General features: G+C 53.0%; 11 protein-coding genes across 11 annotated transcripts; 6 read left to right on the top strand and 5 right to left on the bottom strand.

The window, feature by feature from the left end:
- Positions 1-1,943: 1,943 nt before the first annotated feature.
- Positions 1,944-3,682, top strand: VTN00DRAFT_9958 (uncharacterized protein; the record flags this gene model as incomplete). The annotated part of the gene is made up of 2 exons (XM_069436970.1): positions 1,944-2,269; positions 2,596-3,682. 2 exons carry the CDS (start codon positions 1,944-1,946, stop codon positions 3,680-3,682), a joined length of 1,413 nt encoding a protein of 470 aa, XP_069284557.1.
- Positions 3,683-5,477: 1,795 nt separating this feature from the next.
- VTN00DRAFT_9957 (uncharacterized protein) lies at positions 5,478-6,407 on the top strand (the record flags this gene model as incomplete). The annotated part of the gene is made up of 3 exons (XM_069436969.1): positions 5,478-6,000; positions 6,093-6,176; positions 6,250-6,407. The coding sequence occupies 3 exons, from the start codon at positions 5,478-5,480 to the stop codon at positions 6,405-6,407; spliced, it is 765 nt and encodes a 254-aa protein (XP_069284556.1).
- A 1,504-nt stretch (positions 6,408-7,911) lies between these two features.
- Positions 7,912-8,669, bottom strand: VTN00DRAFT_9956 (uncharacterized protein; the record flags this gene model as incomplete). Its single annotated transcript, XM_069436968.1, has 3 exons — positions 7,912-7,979; positions 8,081-8,525; positions 8,667-8,669. 3 exons carry the CDS (start codon positions 8,667-8,669, stop codon positions 7,912-7,914), a joined length of 516 nt encoding a protein of 171 aa, XP_069284555.1.
- A 433-nt stretch (positions 8,670-9,102) lies between these two features.
- On the top strand, positions 9,103-9,921 carry VTN00DRAFT_9955 (mitochondrial 37S ribosomal protein uS12m; the record flags this gene model as incomplete). Its single annotated transcript, XM_069436967.1, has 3 exons — positions 9,103-9,529; positions 9,655-9,755; positions 9,856-9,921. 3 exons carry the CDS (start codon positions 9,103-9,105, stop codon positions 9,919-9,921), a joined length of 594 nt encoding a protein of 197 aa, XP_069284554.1.
- A 585-nt stretch (positions 9,922-10,506) lies between these two features.
- On the bottom strand, positions 10,507-11,947 carry VTN00DRAFT_9954 (uncharacterized protein; the record flags this gene model as incomplete). Its single annotated transcript, XM_069436966.1, has 4 exons — positions 10,507-10,574; positions 10,666-10,954; positions 11,014-11,814; positions 11,897-11,947. The coding sequence occupies 4 exons, from the start codon at positions 11,945-11,947 to the stop codon at positions 10,507-10,509; spliced, it is 1,209 nt and encodes a 402-aa protein (XP_069284553.1).
- A 1,364-nt stretch (positions 11,948-13,311) lies between these two features.
- Positions 13,312-13,941, bottom strand: VTN00DRAFT_9953 (uncharacterized protein; the record flags this gene model as incomplete). Its single annotated transcript, XM_069436965.1, has 1 exon — positions 13,312-13,941. The coding sequence occupies one exon, from the start codon at positions 13,939-13,941 to the stop codon at positions 13,312-13,314; it is 630 nt and encodes a 209-aa protein (XP_069284552.1).
- A 1,011-nt stretch (positions 13,942-14,952) lies between these two features.
- Positions 14,953-16,237, bottom strand: VTN00DRAFT_9952 (uncharacterized protein; the record flags this gene model as incomplete). The annotated part of the gene is made up of 3 exons (XM_069436964.1): positions 14,953-15,470; positions 16,139-16,168; positions 16,225-16,237. 3 exons carry the CDS (start codon positions 16,235-16,237, stop codon positions 14,953-14,955), a joined length of 561 nt encoding a protein of 186 aa, XP_069284551.1.
- A 743-nt stretch (positions 16,238-16,980) lies between these two features.
- Positions 16,981-19,621, top strand: VTN00DRAFT_9951 (uncharacterized protein; the record flags this gene model as incomplete). The annotated part of the gene is made up of 3 exons (XM_069436963.1): positions 16,981-17,117; positions 17,181-19,430; positions 19,498-19,621. 3 exons carry the CDS (start codon positions 16,981-16,983, stop codon positions 19,619-19,621), a joined length of 2,511 nt encoding a protein of 836 aa, XP_069284550.1.
- Positions 19,622-20,532: 911 nt separating this feature from the next.
- On the top strand, positions 20,533-21,903 carry VTN00DRAFT_9950 (uncharacterized protein; the record flags this gene model as incomplete). Its single annotated transcript, XM_069436962.1, has 4 exons — positions 20,533-20,561; positions 20,643-20,877; positions 20,970-21,426; positions 21,503-21,903. 4 exons carry the CDS (start codon positions 20,533-20,535, stop codon positions 21,901-21,903), a joined length of 1,122 nt encoding a protein of 373 aa, XP_069284549.1.
- Positions 21,904-23,907: 2,004 nt separating this feature from the next.
- On the bottom strand, positions 23,908-25,295 carry VTN00DRAFT_9949 (uncharacterized protein; the record flags this gene model as incomplete). The annotated part of the gene is made up of 2 exons (XM_069436960.1): positions 23,908-25,050; positions 25,119-25,295. 2 exons carry the CDS (start codon positions 25,293-25,295, stop codon positions 23,908-23,910), a joined length of 1,320 nt encoding a protein of 439 aa, XP_069284548.1.
- A 176-nt stretch (positions 25,296-25,471) lies between these two features.
- VTN00DRAFT_9948 (uncharacterized protein) lies at positions 25,472-26,233 on the top strand (the record flags this gene model as incomplete). The annotated part of the gene is made up of 1 exon (XM_069436959.1): positions 25,472-26,233. One exon carries the CDS (start codon positions 25,472-25,474, stop codon positions 26,231-26,233), a length of 762 nt encoding a protein of 253 aa, XP_069284547.1.
- Positions 26,234-26,599: the final 366 nt, after the last annotated feature.

Genomic DNA, 26,599 nt, shown 5'->3' with positions numbered 1-26,599 from the left:
GAGCCCGAGCCCACCGTGAGTCAAACGCATCCCGGGTTTTTTTCTTTCGTCCTGTCAACCTCGACTCCGCCCGGCGCCCGTCCCGGGTCCCGCGCACGTGCCCGCGGCTGGTGCCTGCCTGACCGTTGCCCTGCCTGGTTGTCTTGCTCCGGAGTCTCCTCCCTACTCCGGCCGCCCTTACATCAGCGTCCTGCCGGTGACTCGGCTCTCGGAACGTCTGTCAGCCTGACCGGATGCCGGAGCAGTCAGATGCCCGGTGCATGCAAGCTCCGTATCCCGTGGTGAACAGCGGCATGCATGATATGCACGAGGCACCGGCCTCATCGCCTGCTTTTTCCAACAGACTGGGAAGCTGGAGCCGTCCGGGCACCTATGGCATTCGGTCACTCGTAATAAACACCCGCTGGATGGCCGTTAGCTCATTCCGATATGGAGCACTATGCAGTAGTATGATGCAAGTGTCTGTCGAACGGGGGATGCTCGTACAGATTTGCCTTGCTTTCATATCGGATCCTCTGTCCTGATCACGGAATATATTTCTCCTATATCAATGCCATGCTCGCTGTCCGACTCAAGGCATGCCTCCCGAGGATATGAATGAGCTCCATTCCACCGGACAGTCAGGCCATAGATGGAGCATGCAGCCGTCATGTTGTGCTCCACATGAGACCGCTAAGCCCCTTCGCTGCCACGGCTCTCTCCGCATTGCGGAGTCATGTCTTGCACCGACGGCGGATGCCGCCTCTGCGGAACACGGATGGATCTACTTCACGTTCGTACGATCTTCCTCTCGCAGACATGACATTACACAGGACCTGCTACCCCACACATCTGCAGGCACACCATGCGCATCACGGTTGATCTTGGCTGGCCGTTATTCTCTCACATGATTTCCTCTGCTATCTAACAATCTATTTCAATACAGCTGCTCTCCTGGACGGAGGATGTCGGAGCCGATACTTTGCGGTCTACTATGGCCGTTTCTTCGGTGTTCTCATTATGTGATATGCTGACTGCTCAAGAAATGGAAATACTTTCCCAGTTTGCTATTAGGAGGACCTTAGGTACGATTGTATCTCCCGGTCTCATTTAATTGATCGCTACATGAAGAACCTGAATATCAGTACAAGTCGACTTGCACTTTGGAGATACAGCTTGGGAAGTCCGCCAGTTTGCATATCAGCCGTAAAGCATCCATTTGAATAGAGAAGAAGTATTCTACTATTATTTTTAATTGAGAACTCAATCGATTCAAGCTGCACTTCGCAAAACAAAGTACTGCTGTACATACAGTTGTGCCACGCCTCAGCCACAACAGGGTCTCCAGCCACGAGAGTAAATGCATAGAGTACTCCTCCGTACAAACAAGACAAACACATCTCCACGGGCCACGATGTACGTTGAAAGTGACATGCCAGGTCTCTGTTCCACCGTGTTGTGACCTGTGGCTTTGGCTTGTCCAATTGTCATTGACTCGTCCTCTGATACCCTGATAATTGTAAATATTTATCTGTCCTTGGGGTAGGGTGTGCAATTAGGCAAAATCGAACCCGCCTCCCCAACCCATCTGTACAGCTGTTCCCGTCTCCAGCTGTTACACAATCCCCTCACCTTGTTTGTCATTCTCCAGCTCTTCCTGCAGGACCCTTACGTTTTAAAAGCTTGTGTTAGCTTGGCCACACCGTTCTAGCCCAACGTCCAAAAAAAGCTTGTACTCTTTTCCCTTACTGAGCTTGTTTCCGCATCACATCTTGTCTCTACCTCATCTCACAACCCCTCAAACAAAGCACTATTAGCCGCGTTTCTCTCTCACTATACCTATACCCCGTACGAGCTCGTCAATCTCTGAGCAAGACGAGAACGCGCGACTTCCTCAGATTCCCCATTCTCTCAGCGTTTCATGCAGCGACCACCCTGTCTTTAGGAGAAATAGACACGCCCCCATGACCCTCCAAGCCTCCGCAACCACTGCCCTTTCCGCTCCAGGAAAGGTGCTGCTCACCGGCGGCTACCTTGTCCTCGACCGCAACTACACCGGCACGGTCTTTGCGCTCGACGCCAGGATCCATGTCATCGTGCAGCAGCTGAGAAGAGGCACTTCGAGATCAGCAGCAGAGGCTGTTGAGGGTGGTGCGGCTGCAGTAGGAGGAGTTAAGGAGGAGGAGACGATCGTTGTCCGGTCACCCCAGTTTGTGGATGCGGTCTGGGATTATGGGGTGGAGAGATGCGAGAATGGTGGAGGGGTGAAGGTGGTGCAGAGGGGTGATGGGTGAGTGCTTTTTTCTTTATTTTACTACACAAATTAACACTATCTTCTCCTAATTTCTATCTCCATTGCTGTTTCTGTCTTTGAGCTTCCTATTCTGTACATGATTCTATACTTCGTCCGATGTGTATTTCCGCCCAAGACAAGCAAGGAGGTTTTCTTTCTCCTGGACGATATCTGCTCAGTCTTCTCATGTTGATTTCAGTGATAATGCTCCAATATACATGTATCCCAGTGAAGGGCATGAGATCTTTTATACGGCATTCCCTCCTGCACACTGTTCCAATTGAGGCCCTCAGACCACAAAGGCCCGAGCTAATTTCTGGCAGACGACGGAATCCCTTTGTCGAGACCTCTCTCAACTACGCCTTGACGTATATCGGCTACGTCGCAGATTCGAAGGATTTCGGATCTCTCTCCGTCACCATCCTCGCAGATAACGACTACTACTCAGAGACAGCCTTTTCGAGGAGCTCACAATCGCAAGGCCGGTTCGCAAACTTCGGGGTGCCCCTTCACGAAGCACACAAGACTGGACTGGGTTCCTCGGCCGCCCTCGTCACGGCCTTAGTCTCTGCCCTAGTCATCCACCGCACCTTGCACCCCGACGATCTGGGCGCTGGCAGGGAGAAGCTGCACAACCTGGCCCAAGCAGCGCACTGCGCAGCTCAGGGGAAGGTCGGGTCCGGATTCGACGTTGGAGCTGCGGTCTACGGCTCATGTCTCTACCGACGCTTCTCCCCTGCCATCCTCGAGAGGATCGGTGACGTGGGCTCCCCTGGATTCGAGGAGCGGCTCTTCAACACTGTCGAGGACCTCGATGCCGAGCATCCCTGGGACACTGAGTGCGTGGACTTTGGCATGAAGCTGCCCCGGGGCATGCAGATGGTCCTGTGCGACGTTGACTGCGGCTCGCAGACACCTGGGATGGTGAAGAAGATCCTCGAATGGCGCAAGCAGAACCGCAACGAGGCCGACGCTCTCTGGGACTCACTGCAGGCGAACAACGAACAGCTGCGCCAGGAGCTGAAGAGGCTCGCTCAGGAGGGTGCCCATGATTTCACCGACGTCCGCACCTACCTCCAGCGCTCGCGCGACCACCTGCGCACAATGACCCGCAAGTCGGGCGTCCCCATCGAACCCAGCGTGCAGACGGAGCTGCTGGATGCTGCATCAGAGGTCGAGGGCGTCATCGGCGGCGTGGTGCCCGGTGCAGGCGGGTACGACGCCATCGTACTTCTGATCAGGAACGATGCGGCGGTCGTGGACCGGCTGAACACGCTGTTCGAGAACTGGAAGAGCAACGTCGAGGACGACTTTGGTGGGAAGATCGGGAAGGTGAGGCTGCTGGGGGTGAGACATGGGTCGGAGGGAGTGAGGAATGAAATGCTGGAGCAGTATGCGGGGTGGATATGAAACAGGACACCCGGCCAAAATGGGTGTGAAGAATGTCGACTGCAGTCGCATACAAAGCTGCAAGCCCACTTCCTTATCGCGACGACGGTACCTAGCCAACGGCAGACACAGAGATACTGATTCCCATCATCCACATATTATTTCATTACTTGTATTTACCGACCCCGCTGATTGCAAGTCGAGCTTCTTCTGCTATTACCTTAGCTAGTGTCATTTTATACTCGATTAATACATAGATAACATAGATACCTGGTAGATATCAACCCGTGCCTTTCAGAAGCGAGGGGTTGGTAAATTTAGTTTAGGTGAATTGATTAGAGATATCATTGTTCTGATCCTGTATACTGTATTCCTGCCATCCTTGACTTGGTCTGGAAGGGACTAATTAGGCCCGTCGTACTGCATATTCCCGCATGAAGAAGAAGCATGCATGTCCCACGGGTATTGGCATCCCTGACCTGGAACAGGGGCAAGTTGGGAGTTTTGTTGGTTGTTGAAAGGGATAATAATAAAATAAGAATGGCAGGGATGGGTCAAGTCAAAAGTCCTGCAACGACTCACGGGTGGTGCTGGTGCTGGTGCTGGTGTTGTCAGCTTATAGCAGGGGATGAGGTAGATACTACTATTGTTATTAGACAAAGAAAGGGGAGGGTAGGGTAACATGTGTGAGGTTGGGTTGGTGTTGCATAGGTACATGTACAGTATGTACCTGACATTGATTGATACCTCAGATATGCCCCTTGGATATAAAGGATGAGGATCTCATATATGCAGTCAGTGCTATGTATGGATCTGGTCAACGCGCCCCGCAGCCACGGAGAGAGTATGTATGTGAAGCAGAGGATCGAGAAACGCCGATTGCAATGTGGTGCTGTGTGGACCAGGGACCAGGGGGTGTCGCGGGATCCCCAGATTCAGCTCCTCCAGATCGCATCAGCACACGGACCGGATCAGCGCAATCGAACTAAGATGCAGGATCCTCGGATAGTCGACTTGTAGCTTGCCTATGTAGGTCGTTTGTAGTGTCTTTCTTTCTTGTTGTGTGCTAGAAACTTGGACTGTGCACTTCAGAGAGAGGGAGCACGGGCTTCTCCGCATCCGACCAGGAAGGACATCCACCGCTCCCACGGGTCTCTCTCCTGGTCGCTCCTGTTGCTCCTCCATCTACATCTGCTGTTGCTCTGCTGTCTGTATTATTATTATTACTATTCCCGGCGGTCGTTGTTCTCCTCCCCCCCCCCCCCAGCTGGCCTCTTTCAAGCCCCTTCTGGTCTGGCTCGCTGCAGTGTTCTTGTTCCTCGATCGGACAAGACGCTCGACGGGACGAGAACCACCTGCGACCCCCGGCCCTGGTCTGATCTGCCACTTTTCTCGTCCACCCACCCTCTTCTCCATATCCACCTTCTTTTCTGTTCGTCGTCGCGGGGCCAGCCAGAGAGAGACAGAAAAGGGCTCGTTTTGCCATCCCTCTTGCTGTCTCCCCCTCTTTTTTAAATCCCGGTCTCTCTGTTGCGGAGCCCGGCCGATCCTACAAACTCCTATCCTTACGCTCTTTGCATGTCTCGGGCCCTTACCTAGGTATCTGCCTACGTTCCTCGCGACCGGTCGCTGCCCAGCTTCTCTCTCCACTTTCGGGGCCCCTGCATTGTTTGCCACTCGCTCAAGAGGCAGCGTCCTCTTTTTTTTAATTTTTTTTTCTTTTTCGCTCGTTGCGATTAGAGAGTCGAGATTCGATCCAATTGCTTGTTTGCAGCGCCGAAGCCCTTCGGGCGGTAATCCGTAGCAGCGAATCGCGATGGCTTCCTCCAACCACGCCCCGGAGACGGGCCCGGCCGCGGAGACGACCAGACAAGAGGAAGGTCTCGCGGCCACTTCCTCGATAACAACGGGTGATGCTGCTGCTCTGCAGGAATCGGACAAGGAGAACCTGGTCGCTTCGTCCTCCGCAGAGTCGCAGAACCCGTTGACGACCAAGGATACCACCACAGAGAAATCCGGAGGCGTAACAGCCACAACAACCCGCGAAGATGATGATGCCTCGAAGCAGCCTCAGACTACCGAATCGTCTGAACCCAAGACAACGACGACTACGCCTGCAATTGGACCTTCGTCACCGCAGCCGACCGCTCCCGCCGAGGAGCCCGAAGACTCGGGCCCATCGTTGGTGATTACGCTGCTCCTGACGACCGGGGCGAGGCATCCGTTCAAGATCGATGGCAAGTACTTGCGGAAACGGGCCGTCAATGTTGAGAACTACGATCCGTTTGTGATGAGCGTGTATACCCTGAAGGAGCTGATCTGGAGGGAATGGCGATCAGGTATGGAGCGGGAACGGACGAGATGCGGCTGCCGTCTTCTTGTTCGAAGAAGTATACATGTCCCCTGAATTGGTATGCTGATCGATTTATAGAATGGGAGCCTCGTCCGTCGTCGCCCAGCTTAATTCGGCTGATCTCATTCGGCAAGTTGCTGGATGACAAAGCTCCGCTGTCGGGTATGCCTTTCTCTAGTCGTGCTGGCCTGGTTTTGTATATTTGTCTGTTTATTCTGATATTGTGTTTTCCCAGACTCGAAATTCAGTCGCGACGCGCCCAATGTCGTCCACATGACCGTCAAGCCGCAAGAGATCGTCGACGAGGAAGACGCCAAAGGAGCCAAGGCCAACTACACCCGGGAACGAGACGGGGATGAAAGAAGTCCCCGGTGCCGTTGTATCATTTTATAAGCGGCAATATCATACGAGAATCAAGAAGCACAACGTGCTTGGCAGCGACATAGGCCATAGACATTATTGTGGCCCGTCATATCTTGCTAAATGCCGTCTACATCTGGCATTATTGCTATCTGGATAATAATCTGTCCAGGTTCTGACATGCCTGTCGCTTTGTTTGTCCTATTTGGTATCGGAATATCCTTTATCTTGCTCTGCTTCTCGCCTCTGACAAGAGCGTACTTCTTGTTTTCTTGCTTCTGGGACCATGTATGGGCAACGGCGTTGTGTTTTCCTTTCTCGCTTTCTTTCAGCTATCTTCTGTGTATTTGATGTTTCCCCCTTTTTGCTCTTTTTTTTTTCTTGCATAGGATTTTGCCATACCTTCATGAATCGCTTGATACCTCTCGTGCGAGTCCCCGGCATCAGTCTGTCAGTCAAGTCTATATTGCTTGTTTTTTTTTAACTGCCGCACAAACCCTCTTCTTCTTCCCCTTACATTCCATTCCATTCAGACCCACGGTGAGGCCTGTGTATTTACGACGCACGCCCTGTCTCCTTCCCTACCTGTCATTATACCCCCTTCCCATTATCCAGTCCCTTTCTTCGTGGTGTGCCTAGTGTGAACCTGGGCCTCAACGAGCATCACCACCTCCCCATCCCATCATCCTCCCCTTATCTCCTCGTGCCCTTTACTGTCTACCTATCTACCTAACCCATCTATCAGTGTTCAGTTTAAATTTACTGAACTCGCTGAAACCCCTGTGTTATTGTCTTGTTATATCCCCCTTTGGTTTGGTTTGATGTCTAATGTGCCCGTGTCCCGTCGTGTCCTATCTTGTCCCCAATACCTGATCTGTCTTGGTTCTGTCTAGATAGCTAGCTAGGTGCCTAGGTACGTTCTGTTCTTGTCCTGGCCTGTTCCTTGCCCTGTAGTCCAGTTGGCTTGGCTATTTTTTGAGTTGTCACTGGGACATCATGGGAGAGGAGAGGTGAGGAGGGAATAAAATGAATGGAAAGGAAATGAGAGTTCTTTTTGTCTGCCTGATCTTCTGTTTTCTGTATACCTCCTGCCAGCTAGCCATGTCATACTTGTCGAGACTTGTCTCAGGCTATGTATGTTTTCTGTCTGCAATGCAACGCGTAACGCAATGTATATAATTCGTCGTACAACTAATGTGATTGAATTGGAACTGTGTCTGAGGAGTGGACAGATGAGACCCTTTCTGCTTTGAGACGGAAGTAGTGAGGAAAAAGGGCCCAGGAATGTATGCATTTATTTCATGGTACAGTCAGTGAGTAGAATTACATGCTGTATCCATTGATTCCCATCTACCTTTCCATGCGGTATGCATGAACAGCCATGTATTATCTATCTTTTTTTTACCCTTGTGATCTTATCATCGAGCAGGTGGTGTAGGAATGGACAATGTAGGATAGTAGTCATAGTAGTAATTCAAATTGCAGTGGTAAAGAGAAAAGCCCGTAAAGCCCATATCGGGAGAGAAGGAGTACCAATCTACCAATCCATCCGCAATCTCTTCTCCATCTCGTCGTGGAAGCTGGGCGGTTCGCGGAATTCGTCGCCTGTAATAACCATCACCCAGTCAGCCCATCTCAAACCCAACCGAATAAAACCAAACCCCAGAGAATCAAAGAGATAGATAAAAAAAGAGGGAAAAACATACCAACAAAAACATCCTCCCAACCGACCTCACAATCCCTCCCCCCGAGAACCAGAATATCCTCATGGATCGAACTATTCACTCCGCCCCTTCTCCCACCCAGCACCGCAGGCCGAAACTCCCCCTCCCGCACGATCTTCAGCTCCATCCCGCGCCGCACGGGTTCCGCGATCCCGTACATCCGGCGCAGGGTCTCCATCTTCAGGGCGTCCTGGGTCGTGCGCCATGCGAGGAGGCGGGCTTCGAGGGGGTGAGTGGAGACGGGGGCCGGGATGGCATTTTTGGATGAAGGGACGGTCGCTGGGGCGGTGAGGTTGTCGCGGAGGGTGTCGGGGAGACCCGGGGCGGAGGGTGCGCCTTTGGATGGGTAGGGTGCGGTCGCGTGTTGGCGGTTGCTGGTGTTGGTTGTGAGGGAGGGGTGGGTTTGGGGAGGGGTGATGCGGAGGGACTGTTTTTTTGTTGTTAGCGTTTATTCTGTATGGAGGAAGTACTTCAAATGATTCCTCTGGGAGTTGAAAGGGGGAATGGTGCTCAAGTCGCAGAGTGATAGTGATGGAGGTGAGGTCAGGTCAGTTCCAGCAAGACGTACCATCGTTGCGGTCGATGAATATCAGGACTCGGATAAAGTGAGAGGTAGAATCCGAAAAAGTCTAATCTGTTTAATTCAAACGCAACCGTTCGAGATTCTTGCGGTGCAGGTGGAGAGTTGTATGGTTGATCAAAGAGTCTAACGACGATATGAGGACATGATATGATATCCCAGACCAGGCCCAGCTCCGGCGACACCTCACCTCCGCAGAGCGTCAGGCAGAGAGTCCCGCGCGTCAAGCTTGTCCGGCGGCCTACAAACACCTCTTGCGCAACTTTCGTTTTCCTGTATATCACGTGATATACCCGACGCCCGGACTGCGGGAGGGTCTCAACTCCATGCGAATATCTATTGATATCGATAATATGTCAATCAGCAAGAGCAGCAGCTCATTTCAAGACCTACACCTGCTGCCTGCCGTTCCCGTCACGTTACAATGGCACCAACCCTCCTTTCGTCCCTGCTGCTCCGCAGCGTGAGGAGCGTCTCTTCTACGCCATCCTCCATCACCTCTCTCCTCCGCCCCAGCATGATCACCACAACCACCGCTTCTAGATTCACACCCATCTTCCGCACCCCTAGCGCTACCGCCGCAATTGCAGAGTCAGCATCCGCCTTCCGCCGTCAATTCTCCAGCACGCCCCGGGCTCAAGCGACCTACAACCAAGTACGTCGCGGATGCCGAGTCGAGCAGCCCGCGCGCAAGCGACGGTCGCCCGCGCTGCACAACCGCCCTGAGATGAAGGGCGTGTGCCTGAAGACGGGTATCACGAAGCCGAAGAAGCCCAACTCCGGAGAGCGGAAGACGGCCAGGGTGCGGTTGAGTAATGGGAGGGTTGTCACGGCGTATATTCCCGGTGAAGGTAAGAAGAAAAAAATAAAGGAAACTTATTTGTTTCTTTTTTTGTTCTTGTTTGGTTGATATTGTATATTATGGGATGGGATGGGATGGATTATGTGACTGATGGATTTGGTTGCGATTGAACAGGCCACAACGTCCAGCAGCACAGCGTCGTCCTTGTCCGTGGAGGCAGAGCGCAGGATTGTCCCGGTGTCAAATACCATCTTGTTCGGGGGGCGTTGGATCTGGTATGTCCTTTCCCTTCTCCTTTCTTCTTCTCTATCTCCTTCTTTCGGGGCTAGGGTACTATATAATATATATTATATGCCTTGCTAACAACTTATCCAGGGTGGTGTCGCAAACCGTCTGACCAGCCGCTCCAAGTACGGCACCAAGAAGCCGAAGAGCGAGTAGATTAGATAGATTAAGTCATGGTCGATTGGTTGATGGAAGGGAATATGCCTCGGAACTGGGCGAATTGCTGTACTTTATGTGTCGGGTCATCTAGTTTTTTCTGCCGCGCTGGTACGACGCTTCGCAGCGACTTTTTTGTATGTACGGAGCATGTATATTTACCACTACTAAAAATACGGGACCTCTGGGTTGATTTTTGATTGAATTCGTCTATTTGAACACGAGCTAAGAGATGCGATATCCCCGAACACCCTAGATATGTACAGTGCAAAGTATAACGTCAAGCAGGACAGCCAAAGGTCCTCCTGATGAGACACGACATGATACGACAGTTGAGGTCGAGTTGAAGATGACAAGTTGGATAGAGACATTTCCTCCAGATGAATGTGTTCACTCCATAGGCAATGGTTTCAGCTGTCTCCCAATTTCAACAGCACAGCCTCCCTATATCACTCCGGCCTTGAGGATGCCGTCTGATGAAGCCCGGACCAATCGGGATCTGTGCGCTCGGATGCCGCTCCGCACGGCAAAAGCAAGTGTGCCAAGGATGATTAGGCATCCGCAGGCCTTCAAAAGGACGGTTAGTCAATCCTGCTCGTCCTCATAGCCCTCCGGCTTCTTCATGTTGTTGACGTGGAAGAACCGGGATGTGCCTGTGGTACGCAGCCAATGGTCAGTCTGGGTGACGTTCGTGCTACCCCCCGGAGCAGGCGGGCACTAGCCGGTCAACGGGTCTTAACTCACATGAATATCCCTTCCAGTCAAAGTTGTCCGCGGGGTTGCAGTGGCACTTCAGGTCCAGCCTTAGCTGCTCACCGGTTGGGCAGTGTGTGAAAGGAACGTGGTAGTAGGCGATCTCGTTGAAGAAGTGGATCTCTTCCTTCTTGAGCAGGAGGGCCGCGGCGATCGAGTGGACAGGCGCGTCGCCCCAGCGCTCGTAGAAGAAGCCGCCGTCTCTGTCGAGCGAGTCGAAGTAGTCGAGGTACTGCTTCGATCTCAGCCAGTCGAGGTTTCCGATCTCGAAGTTGGACCACTAGTGAGATTTTGTTAGCTGTTGAAAACGACCTTTACAAACGGGAAATGGAGGCTTACGAAGTGGCATTTGTTGTAGGTCTTTCCGCCATCGTCACTCAAAAATTCCATCGAGTTATCCTCGGCGATGTGCTCCGGGTGGTCTTTCATGAACTTCTTGACGCTGTCCCAGAGGGTCGGGATGGTCTCGTAGTACTCATACAGACTCAGCACGAAGCTGTACTTCTTGTTGTTCTCCTTCATGAATCTGAACGGGTCGAAGCCAATGTCGCAGTACAGCTCGATGCTGGGCTCAACACGCCAGTAATACTCGAACTGCTGCATCAATTCGTGCCGGAAGAAGAACCCGGACTCATAACGGCACATGTGCCTGTAGCTGACCGAGTCTCCGTAGATGATCTTGCGCTCCTTCATGTCCTCTCGGACCTTCCTGGCCTTTTCCTGGTCGATCCACTCCGGGTACGACCAATGCTCCGTAGGGATCAGACCATAGTGTGTCTTGCCGGAGACGAGCGAAGATGTGACTTTCTTGAAGGTATCATCGAAGGGCTTGTCGTTCAGGAAGACCCAGTCGTAGTGGTAGTTGCGGTTGAAACGGTCCTCCACCTGCCGGATAGACTTCGCGATCTCCCAGACGTCCGAGTTCCTGGCCAATGTCACGAAGGTTGCATTCACGCGCCCTGTAGGAGGGACGGCAGCACTCCCAGAGCCGTAACTCGCTGGCTCCTTCTGCGCAGAACCAGCGCTAAGCGGGGACGACTGCGGCAATTTCGAGTCCGAGGAGCTGAACTTGGACCCTAAATTCGAAGTATCAGGAAGAGGCAACGAGGACTTGGAAATGAATATCAAAACCGCCAGTCCCTACATCCGGCTTGTAGTTAGCAGCGGGTTCACCCGGAGAGGACGAGTTGACACCCAGAAACACTGAACACTGAGAACTCACAAAGACGGCGAACAGGATGTAGCGCACATATCTGCCCGCGCCAGCAGACATGCTTGCTTTGTCTTCCCCGTACGTAGGTCGGGTTTCTGGTGTTTTTTATTTTTCTTTTTTTTCGGATGGCCGTGTGGCCCTTGAAAGATGTTCGCTTGCGGAGGCAAGCCAAGGAGTGTAGATATCGTCTGGGAAGAAAGAAGATCGAGCCTAGTGAACGAGAGACAGGAAAGAAACTGGCGCAACTCGAGGAATCGAAAGGGAGTGGGACCGCAGGTCGTACAGAATTCCCAGCTATTATCTCCGAACTGAGACAGCGTTCTAGTTAAGGAGACAGGACGGGTACGAGGCGAGCTGTAAGAAATAAGCCGGCCAGCCGCATTGACTCGCCAAACCGGAGCCCTAAGACTCGAATGTAAAATGGAGCAGAGCTGCTCTCCGGGAACAGGAAGACGAGAGAAGAAGCAGAGGAAACATTAAAAGGTATCGTCGCCCAAGGGGGGGGGGGGGAGGAGGATCGCAATCAGCACGGAGAGGGAAACGTTTCCGCGGGCCACGCAACAGCGCCACCAGAACCGCTTGCGGTCACCTTTGCATTCCCCACAGGGCTGCTGCTGTGGCTGATCCGCATCTAGATCGCGGTCTGCATGCCGGAGTTCGTCAGTCAGGACCCTGTTGAGTCTGCTTTTGATTTATCTCGTTTTAATACTTCATTTCTCGTTTCAATCCTGCTGATCAGTATCGTCCTGTCGTCCTGTCTCCGTTGCGCTGGGTGTCAGAAGATCTACGCGCCAGGATAAAGTTGCTTGGCGCAAGTCCTGCAGTGGCTTGTCGAGATTAAGAACGACTCTAGAACTTGGAGACTGCGGTACGCTAATAAATACTCCAGAACCCCTGCATCACAGAAGACATACTTCTACTCGGGTATCTATCTCTATCACGGTAAAGACAGCTTTTGGCCTTTTTGACTCAAGAGAACCAGTCAGAGATTAGACCCCATGGTTATGGCATAGCACTGACAAAACTCAAATAGAAAAAGAAAGACGGGCCAAAATCTCCTTATAAGACAGCGGACCCACGAGTTGTTCCAAGCTGTTTTCTCAGTCGCTGCCATCGTCGGCAAATTTGATCCGGACACGCTCGTATTTATGAAGCAGTCCACTTGTGTCTATTCGGTTTGATAGTAAATATGACAAAGCATTACGGCAAAACACTGTCTGTAAGGGGAGATTAATGCGAACAAGAGGTCACAAGCAGTACACGCAATTGCGCCGCTAACCCCAAGACACACACGCACGGAGTATAGTCACAGCCTTATTGCCCAACGCCTGAGGAAAACATGTCGTTCAATTCCTTCGAACCCAGTGACAATCCCAAGTACTCCATAGGACCGAATAATAATCCCCCTTCAGTACTTTGCCTAGTTACTCCAGTTTGCGCTCAAACGTTCCCACCCACTCGCCCCAAGCCAGCACGTTGTCATCGACGAGCGCCTTCAGCAGGTGTTTCTTGCTGAGCAACTTGTCCCCCCCACCAGCCGACAGATCATTCTTGAGCGCGATGACCTGAAAGAAATAGCGGTGCGAGCCGTGTGCCAGGACAGGCCTGGGCCCTCCCCAGACACTCTTCATCCGATTAGCGCCGTACCGAAAACCCCCCGCGAGATCATCACCCTGCCCACCATTGGCCGGGACAAAGTCGTCTGGTCCAACTGAGGTCTTCTCCGCCGGGAGTCCGTAGTACAAGCCGTGCACGACGGGACTGGGAAGGGGCGCGTCCGGGTCTTCAACGACCAGCAGGTACGAGTGGACTTGGGTCGGGTCGACGTCGCTGGGTAGCTCCCACGAGAGGCTTGGGAATCGGTTGTCCGCGAGCGGTGTATGTTCGGGGAGGAGAGGGGATTCAGATGGGCCGAGCGGAGACGAGACTGCCAGCGTGGGCGAGAGGTTCTTGAGTGTTGCGTTGGCTCGCGTCAGGAGCTTCGCGTCACGACCCCGTTGTTTGATGAGGCGGCGGCCTATGAAGGCCTCAAGTCTCGCAGAGAAGGGAGCCATGGTTGACTGACTGGATTGATTAAATTAGCTGACTGAGGAGATCCAGCTTTGTGTAGCTCAAAGCAAGCTATAGGTAAGTAGTGAATTCGTGACGTGGGTTGGGCAACCATTTATAAAAGGTCGATCAATAGACAATACCTCCCGCACGCTTTGATACAGGCAGATCCTCAACCTATTCAGGGCATCTAGTTGGAGGCTAAGACATCGGAGATCAGCCCACTTTACCTATTTTAAACAGAGCTATCTCTTTAGCGCAGGGTCTACCTATAATAAGAAAGACAGTCTTAGTTAGATACAGAGCCCTAAGGTACTACTGCAGAACTGGTGTACGCAGTACATCCGCTTCAGGTGATGATCTCGTGGTTCTGGTGGTTTTGTATATACGATGTCCGTATCCAGGAAGTCGGTATTTCTCCGCCTTGACGTCCTCCATTTCCTGCGGGACATTTCTCTTACTACTGACACGTTCAAACATTTCGTACTGTACAGTGTATGCTAGGTCAATGGCACCAGCAGGGAGTGGGCCTGAGCCTACTGCGTAAGCTCGCAGACGTAATGCACCCTGAGATCCGATCGCCCAATGTCGAAGTGAGATAAAGCATCGTCGCGGTTTATCAGCATACAGGCAACTTCCTCATAGTTAATGTGTTCAAGAAGATGTTCAAGCAAATATTGCCTAGGTCCTAGAGTGGAGACGGGGTTTATTTAAAGTCAACCGCACCGGTGTCGATTACGGTGAGCTTGTCTTCCGGCTTCCCTCCTCTTGTCTTCGGAAAAGCCTCGGGCTAGGCCGGCCAAGAACGAGCTTAAATGGTAGTAGTATGTGAGATTGAGATTATCGTTGCGATGGATATGCATCTGTCAGCTTAGAAAACACCCATATAGCGAAGAGAGAAATACTGGGGCATATCTGAAGACTTCATCTCCACTCCAACGCTGACACTCTATCCGTTAATTCGGTCTATCTAATCCAGAACTGACCAGTACAAATGACTTTTCAAACTCGTTCCACTAGGAAGAAGATTCGTCTCTCGTCCTTCCCGGTGAAAAGAACCTATTCCGCTTCTCCCAGTCCTGATCCTGCGCTATGCCAAGTTCCCTCTCTCTGATCTCATCCTGGTCATAATCGGCCCAGTCTTTGAGCTCTATACCGAGCCTCTCTCCAACACGCTTCCACATATCGATCATGGTTTCGCGACTGTGGCGCCAGACGACCTTATTTTCTCCAGGCTCTGCTAGGGGTGGAGGAACCACCATCTCACCGGCGTTCAGCGTGCCCGTCTGAGCACCTATCACGAACAAGCCAGGCTCAGGACGCAGCAGCTTCAAGATCTGAATGCAGGCCAGCTCCGACTCTTCCAGATTGAAGATATGCAAGAACATGAAGATATTGACCACAGACCAAGAGCCGGCCGTCTTGGCAAGAACAGAGGTCCTTGGGTCGGTATCAAAGATATCGCCGACGATAAAGTGCTCCGGCGTGAAACGGTCAGCGTCTTTGAAGAGCGCGTGGCTCGCACCTTCGAATCCTGGCAAAAGGGTCCGAGCCATACAGCGTTGAAAGGGGGGCACCGTCGTAGTGCAGGGCGCGCACATCCTGACCAAGACAGGTGCCGAGGTCAAGAAATGTAGGATGCTGCTTGTCTTTGGATGGAGAAGAGGATTTGAGGAGCGAGAGGAGCTTCTGGTAGTGAGGGTGCCTGCGCAGGCCGAAGTTGATAAATCAGAACTCGCCGATGCACGGCCATGGACATATATCCCAGGCCAGTGTGAATATGGTTTTACGTTGTAACGGGCCAGTCAAGACTCACAATTTTGTATATATGCAATTCTAGCTCGGATGCAGGAATGTTGCTGTATTCTTCAAGGAGCTGGACGGTTTGTAGAGTGATTTCACCACCAATAGACTCATTATACCAGGGTAGCTTCCTCGAGCGGAGCGGGTGGTCAGTGGGAAGGTTTCTCGGGTCGGTGCCAGGCATGGTTATCTTAGAAGCAAGTTAGCTGGGGATGTGAGATAGCAGGCTCGCAGGCTGATTGCTGAGAAGACGTTAGCAGCGGGATGGAAGAGACATGAGGACGGATTGTTAACTCAAACTTCTCCAGGTCACACAGATGAGCCTATCTAGAAAACGATCGAGGCTGGCCAGAGATCATTTCCTTGGTTCTCTAGGTAGGTGTCAACCAAATATATTACCACTGTAAGGTAGCGGTATGCCCAAGAAGCCTATGAGCCTAGTCAGCATCGTCAATCTCAGAATCTCTACAATAAAGAGAGCATACTACCCCAGTCCATACTCGCCTATAACCACGCATTGCTTTGTTATAACCCTTGCCATACCCCTTCGAAAAGTAGTACTGGTCAGTCGCCTAGGTGGATTGAATGAATCAGAGATCACCTGCGGATAGTGTTCTAGCTAACATTTTCATAGCCGTAGACACCCAGCCCATGATGGCAGGAACGTTGAAGAGCTTTTTAATGTGCCCTTCTAGTATTTTATGTGTTTAATTCGGTAGTTGATGTACCTCTGCTCGATGTTGATCGGCGTTGTCTGTTACCATTGTTAAAGGTTTCCATCATGAAAGGTGAAATATAGAATAAGGTTGGACTCTTGGATCTACAAATGTGTGAATTTTAAAATAGTGTAAGAATCAACCACAGGCTGTGAGATCAGATGTCAGCTGATTGCAAAATATTTAGAAGTCAGAATAGGAGCGCGCGCGAGATGAACGAATACAATTTCCGTTATACGCTATTTTTCAAGAAGATAGCTGACGAATGAAGCTTCAAGCAAAGACATACTTTCTTTATTTGCTGGAATTCGTGATTGTCTTTGCCATCATCCGTTGCGTTGGTCCTATCGCGGGGGATTACGAGAGGGGCAGCAGCGCGAGCCTGAGGCATATATGCACGGACCATCCACCTTTTCGCAGAACGAGCACCGTGTGTGATATCAACGGCGAACTTCAAATCTGCAGGCCATGCAGCAATCGCCGCGCCTCCCACCCTGTTTTTCCTCTTGACCTCCATCAGCCGAGATGTCGTTCTTCGGCTTTGACACGACGCTTCCCAGGGACCGTGATCGGTCTGGGGACTCGAGGGGCATCTTTGAGAACCCAGATCCCTTCGATGAAGTCGCTCGCGCCAAAGCTCACGACGACGATGATGATGATGCGTAAGCTTTGAGCCTCCTACCGATATCTCTCTCTGGACAGCCGCTGACTTTGTGTCCTGGTAGCATCGACTTCGAAGACACGTATGATGGGCTGGGTGACCAGCTGGACGAGGACCAGGATGCCTTCAACGAAGATACCTTTGGAGCCGATGCGGGGCCAGTGGGAAAGGATTTCGACTTCTTTGGAAAGACAGCGCAGGTCTCGGATGTGATCAGCGAGGAACAGATACGCTACAACCTGCAGCATCATAAGCCAACCACTACCACCGCCCCGCCCGCAACTGCGACGACGACTGCGGCGCCGACGACGTCTACTACAACTACTAGTACGACGACAACAACGACTTCAACGACCACTTCTCAGAAGCCGAAGAAGACAGGCTATGAGAAATACCAGGATCCTGGGTACATCCCCGAAATCACCGCCAAGTCAAGCGTATGGAAAACCTCTTCGGCTCCGAAGCCTGCAGCCACTGCTGCTCAACAGGCTGCGCCTGCCAAGAAGATGATGAGCCTGGAGGAGGTTGAAGCCCAAATGCGCGCTCAGAATCAGCGCCCAGCTCAGACTCAACCTGCTGTATCCGTCCCGCCTGGTCTTGCTGAGCTGCCTCAGTCTATCCCCCGCCCCCAGCAGATGCTACCCTTGCCTGACGGCTACTCCCAGCTGCCGCCCGAACTGCTACACCTAGAACAACAGGCTCAGTTTACCAGAGGCGTTCCACCATCGCAAATGTTGCAGCGTCATCAGCAGGCGCCTCCTGAGACGTATCCTGCCCATGCTGGCATTCCGCCTCAAGCGCCGTTGCAGATGATGCAGAGGCAAAACCAGCAGCAGCAGATGCCTCCTCAGCAACGTCATGCTGGTCCCCCACGGATGCCGCGAGCACCGCAGCAACCGCTGGTCGGTCCAAACGGCGCGCTGCCATTGATCACTAACCCCCAGCAGCTGATGAACCTGACGGAGGAGCAGCGTATGGCTCTTCTCCTCGAAGATGCTAAGCGTGCCAAACGCAACCACAAGATCTTCCTCCTCTCTAAGGGTAATGGCTTGATGACGCCGCAGGACAAGAACTTCATAACGCGGATTCAGCTGCAGCAGCTGGTTGCCGCTACGGGGAATGTTGCGGACCAGGACCCTGAGGCTGTCTTGTCGGAAGACTTCTACTATCAAGTCTACAGCCAGATCAGGGGCGCTCCGAGGCAGCACCCTCACCAGCCGCTTGGTCATTTCGCGCAAACGTACCTCTTCCAGACAGGAGCTCGCACCAGTGGACATGGCAGGAGACACTACCAGACTGCCGACAACCACATGCAACGAATGCAGCAGCAGGTCCAGCGCGCTGTTGAGGCCGCGAAGCTGAAACCAAAGAACAAGCAGCTGATAATTGAGGGCAGCTTGGGCAAGATCTCCTTCAGCAATGCCAAGACGCCGAAGCCCTTGCTTAACATTAAGCGCCCCGAAAGCGCCGATGGCGTCAAGGCTGCCAAGAGGGCCGCTCATACTGACCTCAGTCCAAGCGATCGGAAATCGATATTGAACAATATCGAGAATGTATACGGCACATTGATGAAGATGGAGGACATGGAGCGCAACATGCCTCCCCCCCCGAGCCAGGACGATCCCGAGGCCATCCAAAGACATATGGACTGGAGGGAGAAGATTCAGGCTCTTAACCAGAAGCTGTGGCGGGAGCTGAAGGTTATGGAACCCATCGTTCCTGGCTCCGCTACTCCGCACCCGTTCATCGCGTTCCTCTCATACTCCAAGGGGAAGAAGGCCATTCCTCGTATCTTCCGTCATATTGACCAGGAGCAGCGGGTTACCATCCTCACCATGATCGTCGTGCACCTGGACACGCTGGATGTCGTCCGAAAGGCGCAGCCTCAGCCCGGAGAGGCCCAGCCACCTCTCTCAGTTCGGGAGGATATTGATCTCTTCTCCCAGGCCGTCATGCCCAGTCTCCTCGGGTATGTGAACGAGGCACCCTTTAACATCATTATTGGACTGCTAGGACTTGTCATCGCGCAGACTCATGTCCAGACCGTGGCCAAAACCAAGGTCGGCCTGGGCATCCTGACGATGCTGCTCAGCCGTGCAGAGATCGTAAAGGAAGCTGGCCAAGCGGACGAGCGCGACTGGCAGCAGTGGGTTGAGAAATTCAACGTCCTCTTCGACATCCTGGAGCCCATCCTGGGCGATGTGTTCCCGGGCTCGATCAACTCGGGCGACGACATGTACGTGTGGCAGTTCTTGGCTGCGGTGGGCATAGGAGCGAATCCGGAGCAGCAGCAGCGTCTTGTCATTGCTGTGAAGTGAGTATTCCCGATCTAGTAATTCTCTACAGTGTCACCGGGGTCTTTGCTGACAGACGATGTGCAGGGATCGGGTTATGGCGACCGTGGCCCAGAGTAAGACGCTGCCTCCGGACATGGCCAGCCAGAGGCTTGGCAATGTCAATCTCTTCATGCGTGCCATTGGACTGGACGTCGAGCTTCTCGGTTAAAGTGATTGTTTTTTTCTCATGTGCAGTTGGCGAATTCTTTGGTTCTCATCGTCTCGAAGTTTACAAGGGGGCTGGAAAAGCGGAAATAATGCCAGCGATGACGCATACATACAGGGTGGGACTGGCGATATAGGAGCTACTACGGCAATCCCTTCAGGGGAGAGGGCTTGACGAGCTGGCCCGGGCGGCCCGAAATACTCTGTTCTCATGAAACGAGCGTCTGGAGACGATCTGGAGCAGCTTAATGTATGTACTCTTACATCTCTACGTCACGATCTGCGCCCGGCGAGGGAGGCATCCAGCGAGATATCAGGAACGAAATGAAATGAGATTGTACAGGATGAGAAGTAGAGCGTAGATGTAGATCGCAGGTCTAGACAGGGGCATCACGACTCATGAGATATCAGGAGGCGAGAGGAGCAAACCACGGAGCGCGCCGGGGTTCTCCAGGACTCGAGCCGTGCGAGTGGCGATGCGCTCGTAAGTCGCTCCACCGCGTCCCGCCGCGGACACAACGTGCGGGCGATCGCAGGCGTGCGATTGCGAGGTTCACGGCCCCGGTGGACCTCAGGTTAATTAACTTAATCATCCTCGTCTCGTCTGGCGGCTGATCGTCCATCGCGGTCGTGCCGATCAGAGAGGCCTGCCGTGTGGGCTGCCAGCCTCGTCCGGGGCCTGCTGCGCGACCTTATAACATCCTCCTGCATTCCTGTCTTCCCTCCTGCTCTCCCTCTCCCATCTCCTCTATCTCCATCTCCTCTCCGTCTCTCTCCCTGCGTTGCCCTTCGTCTGCCCATATCAGACGGCAAACGACCTCTCAGTCCCGCCGCCGCTCGAGCCTCCCCACCAGCTCTCCCGCTGTTTAACTCTATACCCCGATACCTGTCCCTGACTTGCGCTGCGCTGCAATCATGGCTGCCGGATCCGTTCTCGTCACTGGGTAAGCGTCGCAGAGCCCCCAATTCCTGTTTGACAGCCTCAGGAAGGCAGAAAACGTGCTGACTCGACGGTGGTCGCGCAGAGGAACGGGCTACATCGGGTCCTTCACGGCCCTCGCCCTGATCGAGGCGGGCTACAAGGTCGTCATCGCGGACAACCTGTACAACTCCTCGGACGAGGTCATCAATCGCATTGAGCTCCTCACCGGCAAGAAGCCCGAGTTCGCCAAGTTCGACATCACCGACGAGTCGGGCTTCGACAAGGTGTTCGAGGCCCACCCGGACATCGACAGCGTCATCCACTTTGCCGCTCTGAAGGTGGGTGCTTGTTCCAGTCGTTTTTCGTCTCACTAGTGGATATGAGGTCGAAACCGTTTTGTCTGGCGGTTAGCTAAACTCCTGCTCTACAGGCCGTCGGCGAGTCTGGCGAGAGACCCCTCGATTACTACCATGTCAACGTCTACGGCACCATCTGCCTGCTGCGCTCCATGCTCCGTCACAATGTCACCAACATTGTCTTCTCCAGCTCTGCCACCGTTTACGGTGACGCGACCCGCTTCCCCAACATGATCCCCATCCCCGAGGAGTGCCCTCTGGGCCCGACCAACCCCTACGGTAACACCAAGTTCGCCGTTGAGAACGCCATCACGGACTTCATCAACGCGCAGCGCAACAACGCTACCAAGGCTGGCAAGCCCGAGGAGGCTGAGAAGTGGAACGGCGCCCTGCTGCGCTACTTCAACCCCGCCGGTGCTCACCCCAGCGGTATCATGGGTGAGGACCCCCAGGGTGTCCCGTACAACCTGCTGCCCCTGCTGGCTCAGGTCGCGACTGGCAAGAGGGAGAAGCTCCTGGTCTTCGGTGACGGTATGTTGATTTCCCTTGAATCATCCCCAGCTGGCGCACAACCCAAGGACTCGCTGTTTCTAACAGAACTATACAGACTACGCCTCCCACGACGGCACCGCCATCCGCGACTACATCCACATCCTGGACCTCGCGGAGGGTCACCTCAAGGCCCTCAACTACCTGCGCGCCAACCACCCCGGTGTCCGCGCTTGGAACCTGGGTACCGGCAAGGGCAGCACCGTGTACGAGATGATCCGCGCCTTCTCCAACGCCGTCGGCCGTGATCTTCCCTACGAGGTTGCTCCCCGCCGTGCCGGTGACGTCCTGAACCTGACCTCCAACCCGACCCGTGCCAACCAGGAGCTGGGTTGGAAGGCTCAGCGCACCCTCGAGCAGGCGTGCGAGGACCTCTGGCTCTGGACCCGCAACAACCCTCAGGGTTACCGCCAGCAGCCGCCGGCCGAGCTGCTGGAGAAGCTGAAGAAGCAGAACTAAGCTAGTAATAGTAGTCTGCGTTGTATGTGATTCATGACGTCTGGATGAGCAGGTAAACTGGGGAAGATGGACGAAACAAATCAGATCCATCGGATTGAAACGGAGAAGCGGAAGAGACGAGAAAGGGCCCCTAGATAATAAGCGGGGCCCTTCTTTTTTGATGAGGAGCGACGATCGGAGAAGGGACAAATATACCCCCACTCGGAGTGAGTAAGAAAAACAAATACATAAGAGAGAAGGAGAGCTGGGCTTAGAGTAGCATAGCGTCTCGATTCGATTCCCCCCATTTCGCTTCCTATCCGACTTTTAGACAGAATTCTAAATAGATAGAATATGAATAAATAAACGAATATATGTAAATAGGGTGCTACCTAAAACATGCAGTTGAGGACTTCCTGACCTCTCTTCCGTCGACCTGCTTCTGCATCACAGGTAGTATACCATATTATTTTACAGATTCAGCGATTGGTGGACAATTATCGTATTGTTTTCGTGAACTATTATGCAATGCATGCATTCCCTGACTAATCCATCCATCCACTTGCATTACTACTCTTATACGGATATGGTCAAGCCTGCCCAGGTCTCTTGACTCTCTGTTCTGTTCCACCGGGCAGGATTCAAACAGTCCTAATAAACGTTTACAAATATTTTTTTTTCAGCAACAGCATTTATGTTAAAATCCAGTCATGGATTGGAAATTGGAGGTCCCCACCTTGTCTAAATTTCAAAATGTCCCATTACATTGTAACGCAGACCTCGTCCTGCCCCCCTCCCCCCTTTCTGTCTATCTCTATTTCATGTGACCCTGTTTAGTATTAGTATTAGTAGTAATAGTAATGGTACTGTAGTACTACCTACCTACCTACCTACGCAGCATACGCGTACATGTACTACACAATTATATACACATGTGTACACATATGTAACGGCGGACCTAGGACTTCTAGGCTGAGGCGCGTTGGGTTTATCTTGAAGGACAGAAGACAAGAGGAAAAGGTAGATAGATAAGCCGTTACTAGCAATGTTGCTATTGGGGTTGCTATCTGAGTTGACCACGGGGTCCTAATCCCCATGGTTAAGGAGTGTCTTTATATACATGGTCCTTTGACTACCATCCTGACTACCATCTCATGGTAGTCCTTGATGGTAGTGACTACCTTTGTTGACTACCATCCCATGGTAGTTCCCTATGGTAGTTCCACGTGATCAGAGATACTCTTATCTCCTGCTCTGCGGGGTAGCATGCCTATCCATGCAAGGCCATGTTGTCCATGTCGATCGTAACAACATAGTGCTACCTCGCTTCCTTTTGTACTGTAGAACCAGCAACACCACACGCTTTTCCCACGTCCGGTTTCCACGAGATTGACCCTTCCCCTTCCAGGAAAAAAAGAGCAATTGCATCGTCTGTGTGAAATTTTTTTTTTGGTGAACTGGATTTCCTCCTTAAATCAATAAACTTGGGTAGGTAGGTGGCTACCTACCTAACCTAGCTGTGTACTGTACAGTACATAGACGAGTGAATACTACTTACCTAGGTCCTTACTTACTACCAAGTATAACTTGGCTTTGACTTTAATTGTATAGTGAGTCGGGATAACAATAAGATGCAGAAGTGGCTTAAATCCGTATTCTGTTATGAGGGACTTGTACTGTAGAATTGACGAGGGCTGATTATAGTGATGTGTTATGGATTAAGCAGTCATCAGTCATCGCTGTACCGTGTATGAATGATGTGGGGTGAGAGATGCCAGATGGATATCTTTTTTCCCTATCTAACCTTGCTGGGTTTTTTCTTGGTTTATCCGTTTCTTTTATGTTGAATCTTGGGGGATTTTCTTAGAGAGGTCTTGGCGGAAGGGTGTGTGGGTAATCAACATATTGATAAGCTATGGTATACAATGTATTCGTTAAATACATACGTAGGATGCCCAGATAGGTGGCACCTAGGTCTCTAAGGAGAGATTAATATCTATCTATCTAGTTGTTCATCTTCGACTACTACCTCGTCGCCTTCCGGCTCCTCCTCGACCCAGGCGTCTGCTCCTTCAACGACGAGCTATTAGCAGAAGACGAAGACGAAGAAGCTGCAGCAGCCTTATTCTCCTTCTTCTCCAGCGCCCTCCTCACCGCACCCTCCTTCTCCTTCTCCTGGATCTGCTTCTCGCTGAACTCCCAGATCCGCTTGCCGATCGCCTCGTCGCGCACTTCCGACCGCGCGAACTTCTCAAAGTCCTGACACTCGCGGATCAGCCACCCGCCGGTCGTGCCGCGGCCGAACTTGGCGTCCATGGCCGCGTACAGGAAGCTCTGCGCCCCCTGCTGCGGGGACTTCAGGATCAGCCACCACAGCGGCCAGGTGAGCAGGTAGAGGAGGAGGCCCCAGAGAGAGCCGCCCGTCAGCCAGCGGCGGGTTCCGGGCGTGCGGCTCAGGCCCGGGTCCACGATTAGGACGCGGGTGTTGGGCGGGAAGTTGTCCGGGCGTTTGTAGGAGGAGAGGTGTTTCTGGAAGGATTGCGCGAAGGACATCAGGGCGAGTTTGGACATGCCGTACATGTTGTTTTTCTTTTGTTGTTGTTTCTGCTGCTGCTGCTGTTTCGTGTCGGTGCCCGTTGCACGACCCCGGCTGGTCTGTTTGGAGGAGGATTTCGAAGAAGAGGACGATTCGATAACTGGCTTCTTAGCCAGCTCCAGATCGAGCGATGCCCCGGCGTAGCTCGAGCAGGTAGCGAATATGATCCTCACGTCGCGGTCCGGCGGCTGCGCGCGCAGCGCCGGGCTCAGTATGCTCAGCAAGTGGAAGTTAGCCAGGTAATTGACCTGCCACTCCTCGTCCAGACCGTCCACCGTTGGTTTTCTCGCGACTCCCGACGGGACCGTCGTGTGGGCACAGAGGATGATCATGTCCAGACGCCGAGGCGGAGCATTGTCCACCCAGCGGGTTGCGAAGGTGCGGATGGAGTGCAGCGAGGATAGATCGACCTGCTCAGCGTAGATGAGCTGGTTCCCCGTCGCTTTGCGCACGTCGTTGATGTAGTCGACCAGGAAGAGGTCCGAAGGGGAGTGTTGGGTGAGGAGGATGATCTGGGCTCCGCGCGAGGCGAGGTCGTGGACGATAGCGGCGCCAATTCCAGATGTACCGCCCTAGAAATCACAGAAAGTAGATATCAGCATGAGGAACAGTCGATAGAGAGAGAATATAGAGGACATACAGTGATCATCACGACCTTGGAGTGCATCAGGCGCTCGGAGGTGTTGCGCGCGCCGCCAAAGTAGTACTTCAGCGCGGCGAGCAGCAGCAGCCAGGGCGCTGCGCGCAGCACCGGGACGGCATATGGGATGGACGAGACGCCCTCAGTGATGCCCTGGGCGATGAGCGGAACGGGCATGGCGGGCGTTCGCGTGCTGTATGCAGCAGTAGATATTTACTCCGCAGAGACAGACAAGTATGGGATGTCGGAGGTGTCTCCCGCCAACTGCTAGCTAGCGGACGATCTCCCGCCACTGGCCTAGACCCTCCGACATGCAACATCCAACATAACATCCTCCGACATATATACAAAATATGGCCGACGACGAGGACTACTTCCTCGCGCCCCATGACCAGCGCGTCTTCAGCGCTGGCATCCGCAGGAAGCGCGTGCCGTTCGTGCCCTCGTCCGAGACGCTGTTGACCACCGGCGACGTCGTCAAGACCAAGACCGAGCCAGAGAAAAAGCCCGGCCCCAACGCTGCGAGCAAGTACCTCTCGATTGTGCTGCCGGAGGAAGCGGAGCGTGTGGAATCATCATCAGAAGCAGCAGCAACAGCATCACTGTCACATGCAGATCAGGGGGAGCATGGCGACAAGAAAGATGTGACGTCGACCTCGACAGCGACACCCGGCCTCTGCGACGTCTGCAACCTCCCCCTCGACAGAAACCCCGACGACGGAAGCACCGACAGACCGCACGAAGCCTCCATCGCGCACCAGGTCTGCCTCACGCACTCCCATCCTCCCTCACACCTCGACCGCACCCGTCCGGGACTGCGCTACCTGGCCTCGTACGGCTGGGATCCTGACTCCCGTCTAGGCCTGGGCGCCCCGGGCCGTGAAGGAATCCGGGAACCGCTCAAGGCACGTATAAAGGAGGATACGGCCGGGCTGGGGGTGCCGGAGGAAGAGAAGAAGAAGAAGGGCCGGGCGGTGAAAGAGGCGAGGGTCGAGAAGCTAAACGCGAAGCAGGTCCGGCAGCGGGAGATGGAGGCGAAGAAGAGAGGGGAGAAGCTGAGGGAGATGTTCTACCGGAGTGAGGATGTACAGAAGTATTTGGGGGATGGGATATAGGAACGTTTATTTTCTGACTCGTTTACGTGCTCTGATTTGCACTGGACGAGGGTGGGCTTTCTATTTGTTTTCTCTGGTCTTGTGATACCCCTACAAGTTGATGTTTACGAGGCGTTGAAGCATGTCGTTATAGACATTGGCTGGTCCTAGTTATCGAAATGGAGCCGCGAACGCGATAAAAATGGAAAATATTGGAATAGTTAATAGATATAGGTAAAAGTACAGGGACACATAGACGCACTAGCTACCGGGGTATGTGTGTTATGCATATAATTTCATGCGCAAACCAATCTCAACATCGCGCCGCTGGCCAATACTCAAACTTCCCGAGTCGACGCAAAGATACGAGTCAGACTGCGGGGGAAC

This window comes from Thermoascus crustaceus (assembly GCF_041956765.1).
Source record: "Thermoascus crustaceus strain CBS 181.67 unplaced genomic scaffold VTN00scaffold_8, whole genome shotgun sequence".
Taxonomy (NCBI): domain Eukaryota; kingdom Fungi; phylum Ascomycota; class Eurotiomycetes; order Eurotiales; family Thermoascaceae; genus Thermoascus; species Thermoascus crustaceus.
Note: the sequence above shows the minus strand (reverse complement) of the source record. Positions and strands in the feature narration are given on the sequence as shown.